The 14600-nt window shown below is 40.2% G+C and overlaps 3 protein-coding genes across 9 annotated transcripts in view; 2 read left to right on the top strand and 1 right to left on the bottom strand.

Moving 5' to 3' along the window:
- ccny (cyclin Y) overlaps nucleotides 1-5580 on the top strand; it is a 33035-nt gene extending 27455 nt beyond the window's left edge. For all 4 annotated transcript variants that reach the window (XM_076290383.1, XM_076290381.1, XM_076290382.1 and 1 more), the window contains 3 exons: nucleotides 389-555; nucleotides 1693-1855; nucleotides 2141-5580. In XM_076290383.1, the coding sequence (XP_076146498.1) occupies nucleotides 389-555; nucleotides 1693-1855; nucleotides 2141-2257 (447 nt within the window). In that variant the 3' untranslated portion in view covers nucleotides 2258-5580. The remainder of the gene's footprint in view (nucleotides 1-388; nucleotides 556-1692; nucleotides 1856-2140) is intronic.
- Nucleotides 5581-7400: 1820 nt separating this feature from the next.
- On the top strand, nucleotides 7401-9042 carry gjd4 (gap junction protein delta 4). Its single transcript, XM_076291277.1, has 2 exons — nucleotides 7401-7464; nucleotides 7841-9042. The coding sequence occupies exons 1-2, from the start codon at nucleotides 7401-7403 to the stop codon at nucleotides 9040-9042; spliced, it is 1266 nt and encodes a 421-aa protein (XP_076147392.1).
- A 2798-nt stretch (nucleotides 9043-11840) lies between these two features.
- Nucleotides 11841-14600, bottom strand: part of rreb1a (ras responsive element binding protein 1a) — a 38349-nt gene continuing 35589 nt past the window's right edge. For all 4 annotated transcript variants that reach the window (XM_076290377.1, XM_076290376.1, XM_076290378.1 and 1 more), the window contains one exon: nucleotides 11841-13875. In XM_076290377.1, coding sequence (XP_076146492.1) covers nucleotides 13268-13875 — 608 coding nt within the window. In that variant the 3' untranslated portion in view covers nucleotides 11841-13267. The remainder of the gene's footprint in view (nucleotides 13876-14600) is intronic.

Here is a 14600-nt window from a genome sequence, read left to right as displayed (position 1 = left end):
CCCATGCGTTTTCCTACCAGCGGAGCAAGTTGGCTAGTTCAAACTTTTGCCAACTTAAAAAAAAGTTGGCAAAACGTGTCACCCTGTTCGCCAACAGCAACATCCATCATCTTTGTTTTCAAGTAGCAGGGAATTCACGCCTAACCGTTGCAACTCTGCCATCAATCTTTATGTTAAGCCCGCCTACCGACTCTACACACGATGTGATTGGCCTTATCGAAGTTTAATTTTTCCAGCTCGCAAGCCAACGGAGAGTTGCTAGACTACATATAATTATATTTGCTGCCGCTAGGGTGCGTCTAGATTTCTAGGCTAGGAATTAGGCTGATTAGCAGCAGGATAATGACTTTGAAAGTGAATTTTCTGAAGTGCTTTATCTGGCCCGCAGGTCTACCTTGAAAGGCTGCTGACATATGCAGAGATTGACATATGTCCTGCTAACTGGAAGAGGATTGTTTTGGGTGCCATACTTCTGGCCTCCAAGGTATGGGATGACCAGGCAGTCTGGAACGTGGACTATTGCCAGATTCTAAAGGACATCACCGTTGAAGACATGTGAGTGTTTGTGAGATTGCCAGATATCCACAGGACTATCTATAGTATTTCTGGGTTGATACATATTGACACATGCTATGTATGTACCAAGGTACAAGTTTATGCTTTGAAGAACAAGAGAGAAAGAAAATCGAAGAGTGAATAATTGTCATGTTTTTTTCAACTACAAGCTATTTTGATGCAGACTAGAAATAGCTCTGGTAAAGGTGTAGTCTGCCATCATGGGGTTGGTGGGGGGAGGTATTTGAGCTGACAAGCAGTATATCACCCTTTGGATTGTTGGAAGTGTATACGACAGCCTCTGTCTGGGTATTTCCATTTCCATTTCCAATAATACTCTCTCAGATTTTTTCAGTCTATTATTAATATAATCCCACATAAAACACACAACGCAGTGCTTGGTGATTCCTTACTCTGTGAGCATGTTGATATCCTAGATATCTGACCTGTGTGGATATACACTTTGTTATTTTGCATAGATTAAAGCTGCAGTTGGCAAGTCTGACAGATTGAGGGGACAGTAGCCAAAATCTTGAATGTTTACAACGATCATGCCCCTCCCCCACTAACACCGAGCACCCTCTCATCGAGTTCGTGCTCGTCAGTGCACACCAGACTGCACCAGACTGTGATTGACAGATCTCACACAGCCCTGCTCTGATTGGACCAGAAGAACCGGGGATTTTTGCAAAATAAATAACAGGCTCTAGGTGGAGGTAGAAGTGTGGGTTTTTTCCTAAAACCGGCTGATTTATGTTGTTCTGTTGGTGCATAGTGTCGGTTTCAGTGAATATGATCAAAAAAGTCTTGACAACTGCAGCTTTAAGGCAGATGTCAGTCACATATCAAATACCAGTGGTCATTATATTTCTCAACATTTCTGCTTTCCTTTTTCGTTAGCCTCCACCCTGCGCTAAATATAGTGTGTTTGCTCCGTTTGTTAAACAGCAAAACTAATTGGGCTAACTTTTGGAAGTCATGTCTCGGAAAAATGTTTCCCATCACTGTATTGATTTAAGATGTAGACCTGCATTCTCGTTCTCATTCTCTATGGTCAGACACTGAGGTTGTTCGCTTATACTGTATGTATATTATCTGTGTATGTATTCTGTTTTATGTTGTTTTGTTAACCACCAGGAATGAGCTGGAGAGGCAGTTTTTGGAGCTGCTTCAGTTCAACATCAATGTGCCGTCAAGTGTCTATGCCAAGTACTACTTTGACCTGCGCTCACTGTCGGAGGCCAACAACCTAAGCTTCCCTCTGGAGCCCCTTAGCAGAGACAAGGCACAGAAGCTTGAGGTGAGCCGCCTCTTTGGCCTGGACTGAGCTGACCCTAGAACTTGATTTAGACTGTTTTGTCTTAGCTTAATCATATCCCCTGATAAGACGGGGACATCCTTCATGCAGCTGTTAGTGTAATTTATACCATACTGAGGACACTTGTTGAATTAGTTTAACAGGTTAGCAACTATGGTTTTGGGAAACGCACCCCAGGTTGATTTTTATATGAAAAACGTGCATCCATAATGTAACTAATTTGTCATTTATCTTTTTTCTCTCTCTCTCTCTGTTATCTCTTCTCAGGCCATCTCTAGATTGTGTGATGACAAATACAAGGACTTGAGAAAAGGCTCCAAGAAGCGATCAGTCAGTGCCGATAACCTAACGGTGGTCAGATGGTCCCCTGCCATCATCTCCTAACAACCAGAGACCTTGGGACAGATAGCCAGAACATGTGAGGGGGCCAGGGGCTACAAGAGGCATCAGACTCCTCACAGGCACGGGCAGGTCTCTCGTTTAAAGGGATGCCTCTCCTGCTTAGATACACCACTCTTGATCAGAGCCTGTGAGGCTCTCACAGAGTGGGGACTCCTCCCCCCTCTTACTCTAAGGTTTTTCCTACCATAAGTATTACAGTTTGTGTCTCACTGTACATAAGAGATGGTCCATCACTTCCCCCCTCCACCATTTGCTTTTCTTTCTGTTCCTCCTCTTTATCCTCCTCCATCTGGACAGCATAAAGTTTGATTTTGAAGAAGGCATCCCAAGTTGGGAAGGACATCACCACTAGTCACTTGCCACGAAGGTCAAGGTCAAGGACATTTGAAGAGGACTCGTAAAAAGACCAATTTTTGCAAAGCCACCCACCAAGTAATCGGAGCAGCCACCTACCACTAAGAGCACCATTCCAACAGTGCAGTTCAATCATTAATGGCTTCCTGCTGTTGCTTTGATTTGATATTTAATAGCTACCTATAATTTTACATTCCTTTTGATTCTAGTGGCTTTTGAGTAACATTGACTCAGCATGAGATGTGCATCAAAGACAGCCCTCATGTTTGAAGTCATTAAGTGTGGACATAGTGGTCTATGCTCCTTCCCAGAATTCCCACCATTTAGAAGATCCTTCTTGTTTTATTTTTCTACGATTCTAATCCTATTCTTGGTCAGATGTCAGTCAAGGTGCAAATGTTTCATCAAGCTCAAAGTATGCCCCAGAAACCCAACTAAGGTCAGCTGTATGAGCAGGAGCACAGGACTTTCTCATCTACTCGAGCGTCAACATTTTGGTGAAGGGACCTATTCTAGTCTTTGAATGGCAAAACAACATGTGAAGCACAGAGAGGCTGAGCGGAATCATTCCTCTCCTTCATACAGATTGCAGTTATGTATGCTGTAGGCTTTTAAGGTGCTTTTTTAGGTCTGTGAGGTTTACTGCTGCAGATCTTTTCCCTAGGCTTGCCCCTCTCTCTGATCAGTAGTCATCAGCATAGTGGTGAGGCCCTGGGAACCATTTTCAGAAAGAGTCATCTTTGAAGCAAAGAAGGATGAGAGTATGGAAGGTAAAGAAAGTAAAAAGTCACATTACTATTGGCAAACACAGATGCCACCAAGTGGAAAGACCTACACATATTATCATTGTTAATTTTGAGATTACATTACATTTTAAGATATTCTTTCAGTGAATCTACATGCAGTGACTTAAACCAAGGCCATCAGGAAATGACTTGTACATTTAGATTTTTTTTTTTTTAATGTTAAAGATTAGTGAGATGTAGCCTTCGGTAGAGGACTTTAGTCTTCATTACTGGTGAAGTCTTGTGCTGCTAACCAACTATTTGGACTAGGGCCGGGATAAGGCCGAAAGTGGCTGAAGAGATGGGCTGTGTAGCATTTGTCTGCTCTGCCATGTAATGTCCTTAAACTCAAAAGTCCTGAGTTGACTGAATTTCTGTTCTTTTTTATTTTCAAAAGAAACAATTGAGATTGAAAACATGTTATGGAAATGATGAGTTGGCACGTGAGGTCTTAAAAAGTTTAATGTCACCATTTTTATTTCAAAATAAACTGGAGTTCGTACACTAAACAGAGATGGTCCATGCATCACCGTGTAAATGGACTTAGAATATTTATTTTCTAAAATATGGTATAAAATAAATTTTCGTGAAGATTCATACTGGTAGCTGTTATTTTTTATTGAATTTCTGACATACACCTAATCTCAAAAGCATTATAGAATAATAAATGTTACATTAAGATTGGTTTGTACAATGTATATACAAGACCCTATGCGCTCAGACCGTGATTAAAAAAAAAAATGAAAATGATGTATATGTAACAGATCAGTATTGATATGTAAGAAGTAATCTATCAGAGTGTAATATAACAACACCATGAAATAAGGAGCCACTGATTTGGCATTATCAAATACAATACGGAAAGGGCGGTATATTCTTCTGATTTCAAAAGCTTTTCATAAATTGAGTGTTGACACGGCATCTGAAATTTGAATGAAATTGGAGTAGTTTTCATTGTTTTTCTTGCTTTCTATTGTGAGAACTTTATTTTTGCAATGATGATTAATTCAGTTTGTGCTATTTCTGCCTATCCGTAATCGAGTATCAGATTTCTCCAAAATATCAGCTGTACATTGTCCACTCTTAATTTTATTGTTTACATAGTTACAAACTGTATTGTGACAGTAGTCCCATATTTCATTTTGATCAGTTATTCATGGTTAGACATTTTGTAGTGATTCAAAAAGGGATGGATCTTTACCAAAGTAAAAAAAAACAAACAATGAAGGACTCTCCTATGAGGAGTACTAGTGCTTTAGAGGCCCTTTGCACATTGTGTTTGGATGGCAGGAGTTAGAGGAGCAAGCAAGAGAGAGAAGGAGAGAGAGAGGGGGGAATAGTTGCCAAGGAGAGAATTAAACACAAGTGTCTAATTTGGGTTGGAGGTTGGTGTCGTCCCTGGGGAGGCATTGGAAAAAGTATTCAAAGATTGTATTATCCTATTTATTGTATGTGTGAGTGTGTGTTAATTCAGAGCCTGCTGTCATCACTGACCCATGGCAGCTATCTGAATTGTCTGATAGCCTTGTGCACTCAACTCTACCTCTGTTTAGACATGCTTTGTTGTTTCCTTTTCTCCCCATCTGTCCCAGACTCTATATATATATATATATATATATATATATATATATATATATATATATATATGCATATATTTAATTGCCCTATCTGTCTATCTCAGTACCTCTCTTGTTTGTCGCTCTTCAATTTCTTTTTATTTCATTTTTAGGATTTACAAATTAATCTTTCCAATTTGTCTTTGTACTATTGGTGGTTTCCTGTGTTAACATAAAGAGAACTGCTGTAAACTGTATGTGAATTCTCCTGTTTTTTTCCTTTTTGAATATTGGTCATATGACTGGTAACAGTTAATGAATTATTGTTGTTATTGTTGATTTTTTTTTTTATGTTCTGTAGGTCAACCCCATTATCTGTGCGCAGTTTGCCAAAAGCTAAAGCGCTATCTGTTTGGATATTCTCTTAGTTCATCATCAGTCTTTCTTTTTAGTGAGGTCTCTTCAACCTCAAGCGCCCCTGGGGCCAATAGGTTTAAACGCTGCATGCTGACTCTTCAACCATGGTTTTTAAATGATGATCCCAGTTCAGAAGCAATGTTTAGGAACCTGCACAAGAAAAATAAACTTTTAAAACTTGCAATAAAAAACCCACCTGCCTCAGACCTCCTTAATATCTGAGTACACAGACATTTTTAGTTGAAACACACTAAAATTGTGCTACTCTAAATCAGGTTCTGCAGGATGCAGAGGGAGCTTCTTCACCAAACCTGGACTATTTGAAGAGCAGTGATTCAGAATGTAGTGATGAGATTAAGGGTCATGTACCCTGATTACAGACTAAAGGTCAAATAACGACTGGTCAGGGTTCTGAGGACCGTGATTCTTAACATGTTAAAAGGAGTTGGTGCCATGGCATGCCTGATCAAGATGCAGGATTAACACTCTGTCTAAATATGGAACAGCTGGGCCTGTAATTAAGTTACAGACAAGTAGTGATGATGAGGGCAACTAGATTTTTTTTTTTTTTAAATCACGGACATAATTCAGACATTTCTGAAGCAGAGGACCATTTAATCCACCAGTGCTTAATATGATAAATGTTTCACTGATAGGTCTAGTTCATATTAAGTTTACCAAAGAAAAACCTATAATGTACAATACATATATCTGCATGTATCTGCATGATACTTTGTTTACTGTTTGATTGGGACAGCGCTCATTGATCAACAGAAACAATATTGTAAATTACCTGTATGGTCTAATTTTCATCTGTTTTCTGTAGCCAGTTCTTAAAGACCTAGCCGAGAATAAAAAAAAAAAATTCCAACAGGAAGTTACAGTAATATCACATGACCCTCGGACAATGTGTCTGTCTATGGTCTGACTCCAAATGCAGAAGTTAATGAATAAGATGACACCAGACTTGCTCTTGCCGGGCTATAATCCACATATTTTATGTTTTGTCAAATATATTGTGAAGGTAAAGGATGCCAGAACTCAACAGCCTTCAAACACCCAATTAGACTAGGTTCAGAGTCATAGCAATTAAATAACTATTACTGAACTCTAACTAGAAGACATCCAATGATATGCACAATGACATTAATTTTAGGACAAAGTACTCCACACTACTGTCCTGTCCTTTGTTTGTACCTTACTGAGATTACTTCAATAACAGATTTCTGTTCATGCTGCCACTGCTTTTGTTGATACAGCAATAACTGGTCATACCCATGAGTTGCCCTGGATTTTTAAGGCATGAGGACCAGATATGGCTGGTGTCAGAATTGACCAAATTAATTAAGTTGTCATTCAAATATGGTAACTACTACATTATTGTAACTGTAAACTTGAGTAAACTGTGAACTGAGCTGAATGAATGAGTGACAAATGACATTCAATCAATGAGACATAGCACTCAAATTTTGTTTTGAGCGATTTATAACTGGTTATAAACAACTAAGAAATATATACTGTGGTCAGTAGATGATCTTGCCCCTCTGACCAAGAGGCTACATCTCGACCTTGGAGTGCATTCTTAATGTTGACACTGACATGCTTTCCATTTTACATGAGAACTTAATACTGGTTATTTAATGGCTAATCCAGAGGCCTCGTTATTCTTCTCTAAGGACAAACAACTCCACAAATATCTCCGCAATGTCAGGAGGGTGACGTGCCTTTGGTGGGTAAGAATAGCTTCACAATGGGGCTCACTGCCCTCTTCTTCTGTTGTCTGAGAACAGTTGTTACTAGGACAGGGGGAGAAAGAGAGGTAAGACGAGGAGACAAAGCCCAGCAGTAGACTGTGAGAGGTAACTGGCTACCGTGAATTCTACACAGACCTAGATTTGTATCACCTCAACATGAGTGAATTCACTGGAAGCAGGATTCCATCACCCTGTTGAGCTGAGAAGTGTGAGCCATAAGACAAAAGGCCTGCAAGACTGGGTCCAACCCCCAGTCAATATGGGGAGCCAATCTGCATCTGAAGCTATTGTTGTTACAGTCAACCACAACATCACTGTTGTAGGTGAGTAGAAGTAGGAACTCATTGAGACATCTGTGATGAGACATTTTAAAAGGAGTAGGGTGCAGTGTGGCAGTTGAACTTTGAGTTGTCAAATGTATGTGGGCTTTTGCTGAAATCAGTCATCAAACATCAAATGTTTCTAGGTCAATTGGTCTGTAGGCTATATTTAAATACAAAGGCAAGGTGAGTCACAATGACTCCTCACGCTATGTTTATGAGTTCACCAAATGATCAGACTATGATTTAAATGGAAGTAACATCCCAAAACTTGGCATGGCTTTTGATGGAAACATGACTTCATATATGCTATATGTGAAGCCTTGCCATTTGAATAATCCTGAAACTCACTGTAACATGTGGTGTACTTCTTTTACAGGAAAATTATGGCTGCTCGTTATGGTTTTCCTGCGTATTGTCATCCTCATCTTTGCTGGATACCCACTCTATCTGGATGAGCAGGAGAGATTTGTTTGCAACACAATTCAACCAGGCTGCTCAAATGTGTGTTATGATCTTTTTGCTCCATTCTCCCTCTTCCGTTTCTGGCTGTTTCAGTTTACCATCCTCTGTCTGCCATATGTGACATTTGTTGCCTACATCATTCACAAAGTGCTATCAGATTATGTTGTTTTCTCTGACACTTCACACAAGATGAAATCCATTGAAATCCAGCAGGGATCTACCCAGAAAGGAGCCCTGCGCAAGGCAAGTCACATTCAAGCAGAGCTCAGCATGTTGAGGAACTTCAATGGAGCTTACATCCTCCAGCTGCTCCTGCGGATTCTTTTGGAGGCAGGATTTGGGGCAGCCCACTACTATCTATTCGGTTTTTACATTCCCAAGCGCTTCTTGTGCCAGCAATCACCTTGTACAACTACAGTGGACTGCTATGTCTCCAGACCCACAGAGAAAACTGTCATGCTGAACTTCATGTTGGGGACAACTGCCCTTTCCCTTCTTCTCAATATTTTGGACATGATCTGTGCCATTAAGCGCTCGGTAAGGCAGAAGTCCAAAAGGAGGATGCTAGTGCGGAATATGTATGAGGAGCAGCAGTTTTACCTCTCACCGGCAGAAAGCCACGGAGCCATTGATGCTAATGTGTCCACAGTGGAGGAAATGGTGGCTTCAGTAGCAAATGGAAGTTTCAGGAAAAGAGGGATGAGTAGGTCCAGCAGGGATGATGGTGTGTCAGCACATCTGGAGGATCCTCCTTGTGGTCGAGGAACACCTCTTGTTCCCATGCTGGGTCCTGTGAATGCTAACAGTGGGGATAATGGCTACCTAACACCCACTCAGGAAGAATGCCCTGAGAGAGAGGGCAGTGATGTGGCACTGTGTCCTACAGAGCAAATTGGTACGCCCAGGCCCATCCGGGTCAGTAAACGGAGCCGTCTTAAACCACCCCCACCACCCAGACGGGATAAGCCGCCTGGGACAAGTTCTGTAGATGTGGTTACAGCAGCTACTGCAGTCTGTACCAGAAGAGTAGGACACTACACATTGGTAGAGATGAGTGGCCCCGACATGCCCTCAAACAGTAGTGACAACCAGGAGAAGAAGTCGGAGTGGGTCTGACAGAAAGACATAAATACAAAACAGATCAGAATGCAAACCCATTCTCTGTGTTCTCTGTCACAAGCTTGTAGTCTATGTGAAGGTGAATTGTATATTAACTATTGGTTTATGTATTCAAAGGCTAAAGTGCAATAGTCATCACAAAGTGCTTGTACACAAGATCCTTGGTACAGCTCTTCTCCAAATGTTTTTTCCCCCTGCGCAGCCCACCTGGTTTTGTTTGCATCACCATCCCGTTTTGTCTCAACAAACAAAGGCATACCTTGACCTGTCTTCACCCCACTCAGAGGTCAACAATCATTCTAACATTGTGCTGGAGTTACACAGCTGTAAGGCTGAGAAAAGCGGTTGGCTCAGTTGTCTGTCACTGCATCTACCATTTATCACCATTGACATTGTTATTCATTCTTACTATTGATAATCTAGCTGGCTGTCATGACAGACTTTTTACCACTTTTAACATCCTACAAGAACTTCATACCCAAGGAAGTCAGACCTGAAGCTGAAGATTAGCAAAACAATTACAAGGCAGACTTATGAACGGTATTTATGGAAACGACTTGTCACACTATTTCAAGGTGCTTGGGGCTTCAGTCTGAGCTTTGGAGATATATTCAAACCCTTAAAATAGAGCCTTGTAGAACTGTGTAATGTGAAACCTCTGTGATGTCCAACCTTCCCCCATCACGACTTTAACCTCTCTGCCATGCTATCCACTGTCAATCCCAGCCTCTCTCTATTGACCTTGGCAGCCCAATATCACAGAAAAGTAGACCTAACAATTCAAGGATATGATTTTGATTGGTGTTCTGGTGTATTAAAATATAATGAAAACTCATCTGAATGCTTTGGAAGCAATGGCACATGTGCAACTCTCCCTTTGAGGATAGGGAAAGGCCTCCCTCTAGTGGTGTACTACATCACATTAGAGTTAGGACTGAGGATGTGCATTTAGGCTAGAGCACAAATGAGCTAAAAAAAAAGAAGGTATTTGACACATGCTAACATTTGTACCATAATCAATCATCGATATGATTAAATGTTTTTTGTCAGTGGTATCATAGGGTTATATTTTTTATTTTAAAATCAAGTTTTTAAGTTAATACAACTCTGCACTACCACAGCAACTAAAGAATGAGCAGACCACATATCAACGCATGAACACATATCAAAAACAATAAGAAAAATATATGTGCAAGATGGATAAAGTTTTAAAAGGTGGTTAAGGTAAGTCTATTTTGGGCATTTTGGCATTGTTATTGTTTGAATATTGCTATATAAAAATGTAGCATCCCCTCTTTGCAAATCTGCAAAAGTTTACTTCTTCCTCAAAGTTTCTCCTTCCCTTTGTTATTTAAAACTACACTGGGTGAAATTCCAAAGCAAGAAGTAGTCAAGCCAGTTACAGTAGCATAGTATTACTTTTACACAGTAACACTGAAAGCCAGTCTGTTTAATTGGCAATTCTGAATGTTGAATCCCAACAGCTTATGGAAATGTCATGTGTTTGGAAAAATGTCAAAAGTGTTATCACAATGATCTACTATTTATCCTATGATTCTTCTATTTCTCTTCCCTCTTCCGTTTCAACCAACGCAACCAAGAGCTATTTGGTCATTTACTAACTTCAGACAGGGCCTAGTATCATATCTACATATCCTGAAGTACTGTAAAATCTACCAGTATGTGGAAAAACTACATTTTACATTATAGTACTCATCTGCATCATCCTGCAAAATGTGATACAGTAGAATTCAATGATGACACACACACACACCATTCTGACATTTTTATTGCTTTCATTATTATACTGATACAAGACAGCTTATTGATTTGATTTCTGAAGCATGATCATGGACAAAGGTCATGGCAATTTTAGTGTTAGTTCTTTTTTTTTACTGGAGTTAGAGAGAACCTGGCTCCCATAATGTCGTTCAGTGATGAGCGCAGCAACCACACAGTTCCCTTTTACATGGTGGATCTAAAGGTTTAAACAATGACTGGCAGCAGGCAATGTTTTGACGGTTGAGCTCTCTTCAGAAGAAAAGGATTAAAAAAAAAAAAAACATGGCAGGATTTTTAACAAAAACAAACAAAAAAACAGACCCAGCCCTGTCCAGCAAATTTGCACAGTGAAGACACAATTGTAAAATGTGCTCTTAGACGATCCATTTCTCTGCACAAGTGATATGAATTCACAGTCAAGTGCTGATTGTAGTGATTGACAGTCTTTCATTAAAGAACTAATGTACTCAATATTAATATATCAACACTTCTATTGACATACACATTTTAGTAAAGACCCTGAGAGCTGAAGAGGAGGGAAATAATATGAAATCATTCATAGATCAAAATGAAGATTTAACATACAAAATCAAAACAAAACACTCTACCCTACAGATTCACCAAGAACAGCTGAACACAATAACTTTCACAGTTTTATATAAGAAATCCACTAGAAAGACATAAAATAACAAGAAAAAACCCAAACCATACACTCTATCAATACATGAAAATCAAAGTAAAGCTTTAGATCAATAGTGATTATTGCTAGGAAAAAGTCTCAGATCAAGGCTCTAAGACAATTGCGTTTGAATCCTTTTCTGCAGCATATATGTATTAACACATGGCTTCTCTCCAGGTTGTATTAGCTCCATTAAGGAGTTAACCCAAGTTATAATAAATATACTTAAATGAATTTGTGTGCATTCTTGGGTTATGATACATGCACACTGTTGGTCTCTCTCCAGTTGCTCGCCCTCTCTCTCTCTTACACCCCCCAAACCCCACCCCACCAACACACACACAGACCGAAGCTTTACCATAGCGCAATGCATACGAACCCAGTGCCTTTACAATGTGTGTATTTACACCCTAATCATGGATGGACCAACCACAAAGAGGAATCTCATTACAGACCATCATTCCAAGAGCAGCAAGAAGAATAACCTTTTGTAGCATCTTTGAAATTATCTGAAATTATTCTGTCTTGTGTGTTCTTAAACACTCTTTTCCATGGTCCCGTATGTCAATAGGGTTTTGAAAAACAAAAAACACAAGCTGTTTTGAGGTTTTTGCAGTTTGAGGTTCCTTTATGAAGAGAAATGAGACTTATACATCAGGAAAAATACTTTAAAAACTTAAAATTATGATTGACTAGGGTGATGATAGGCAGCAGTACGACACTGTTCAAGTTCACAGTGAATACGTAAGGGTAGTGTTCTGACAGATAAAAAGGAGAGATATCTGTAGTAAAAACTGAAAGGAAACAACAGGATCACAGGTAAGGCTTAAAGTGAAGGTGTTATTGTTTTTGGAAGACGTTTTCAAACAGGAAAGTGTATAGAACAAAACAAAGCAGGGAATCTAATCTTCCTAGGCAAATATTGCCCATATTTACTGTTGTAAATATAATTTCTTCAATGATGAAACAAAACAAGAAAAACACTGACAACATTATTCAGTTACTCTATTCATTCATTGCACTCCAACAGAGGTCATTGGAGTCATTCTGTCAGTGGAAGTTTTATGTATTCTGTAGGCATAAAAGAGGCAGGAAAGAAGTAATTTTGATGCCCCATGTGACCAACATATTATATACACAGCTATGGGAAAAATTGAGATCACTGCACATCCTACGGTTGCTGAGTGACATTCGAAGTCATTTTTAATTTTGAATATGACCGTCAACTCATTCGAACGTCACTCAGCAACAGTAGGATGACATCAGAAAAAATGTGCAGTGATCTCTAATTGTTTTCCAGAGCTGTATGTTGTTGTTGAGCTCTTTGAGACCCCCCCCTCCCCCATCTTCCAGTTACGAAAACCCTTGACAAAACCTGACACAGGCTTGCATTCTCATTGATCAGCCTCTTCAGTTCCAGCCAGGCTGGATCACACACACACAAAAATATCATTCACACCCTCTCTAACATTAATATAGGTATTCTGTTTATTGCGTCTGTAAAGTCATTTAAAAAGATAATCATAAAATACTGAGCTTAAAAAATCCATTCAGCACATACTGATACAGACAGAGCCCAAAGAAGTAGCAAGGCACTTGGAAACACCATTATGCTCTGAAAGTCCACGCGGTCATCTGATGTGTCCCTTTATATTTAGTTTCCGCAACACTTCATTGTATGGCACAGTGTCCAGCAAATCCGCAAATGTTTCACTGCATAGAAAAAAAAGAGCACCTCAAAATAAATTGGGGGCTCTTCCCTTAATCCACCCCCACAAAAGGATGCTCAGCAGATGGCTGCATGTGCTCATGGGAAGGCTTAGCAGTGCGGATCTCAAGTAGTCCCTGGATGAAACCATTACTGGGGGTATCCACTGAATCCTCTGGCTCTGGCTGAGGGGGGGAGGTCTTGGAGGGGAGAACACCTACTTTTCGCGCTGCTTCCTCGGGCATTTCAGAAACTGTATCTGGCTCAGGATCAACCTCAACCCCTGATCCGGGCTCAGCCTCAGTGCTCGAGGTCTCTGATGGGTCCTCCACTTCGGGGGCTTCTCGAGGATCCTCTGCAGTAATGACTTGTGCGAGGCCTTCAATACTTAGCCTGTCTGTGAGCTGTGGGCTCGACTGACCACTGTGCGCCTCACCCACTTTCTCCGTCGCCTCACTCTCCTGCTCATGCTCATTCTCAGAATGAGGGTTGGTGCCAGGTTGAGAGCTCTCTCCTTCACTAGCGGAGCCCCCTAACGATTCCGACCCCCCACCATTGGTCACCTCGCTCTGAGGTTTTTGGTGGATGCGCTGGTGGCGAACCAGACTGTGCTTCAGGGTGAAGGTGCGCTCGCAAGTAGTGCACCGGTAGGGCCGTTCTCCTGTACGTAAAAAATCAATCCAAAATCACTCAATCAAAATCAATCCAAAATCCATTCCAAAAGGCAGTCCAACTTGTCCCAAACTCAACATCACAATTTAATTCAAATCAATTGAATTCATTTATGTAGCACATTAACAATTGTCTTGAGGGACTTTTGGGAGCTGGTGATGGTGAAATTGAAGACGTTAGAATTTAAAGGAGGGTGGGCCCTGGACAGTCTCACTTGGTAATGTTCCATCACAACTTCTAAATGTATTACACAGTGAATATTGAACTAAAGCTTGACTGTAAAAAAGTATATCACAAACAGGAGCATGCTGGCTCACTGTTTCTAAACATGCCCAGTCCTTTGACGTCATGTTTGGTAATCAAACGCACACTTTTCACTATGTTTGACAAGGTTCAGAGCATCAAACCAAGCTACCAAAATTCCTTGCATGAACATGCATAGGTGGAATTTCATTCCAATTACTTTGGATAAACGTGTCTGCCAAATGAATAAATGTAATGTAAATGTAAATGTAATATTCCCAAAAGGGCATTTTCTGACTAATGAGTTTATATGCCACGATATTCCGGTTAAAAGAGGCATATGCCAGTGGTGTTATTCAGGTTTTTATTAAACAGAATATGAGCTTAATTGTGTTATGGCAGTTGAAATAAGGTGTTTACATGACTCACACACAATCAGAATATTGTCATTATTACGAATAAGACTGGAAT

Source organism: Alosa pseudoharengus, unplaced genomic scaffold (assembly GCF_046254945.1).
Source record: "Alosa pseudoharengus isolate Yale_2024_CS ecotype anadromous, Long Island Sound unplaced genomic scaffold, YU_APseudo_1.1 YU_APseudo_1.1_scf_18, whole genome shotgun sequence".
NCBI classification, from domain to species: Eukaryota; Metazoa; Chordata; class Actinopteri; order Clupeiformes; family Clupeidae; genus Alosa; species Alosa pseudoharengus.
The sequence above is the reverse complement of the archived record's forward strand: the minus strand, read 5'-3'. Positions and strand labels throughout refer to the sequence as shown.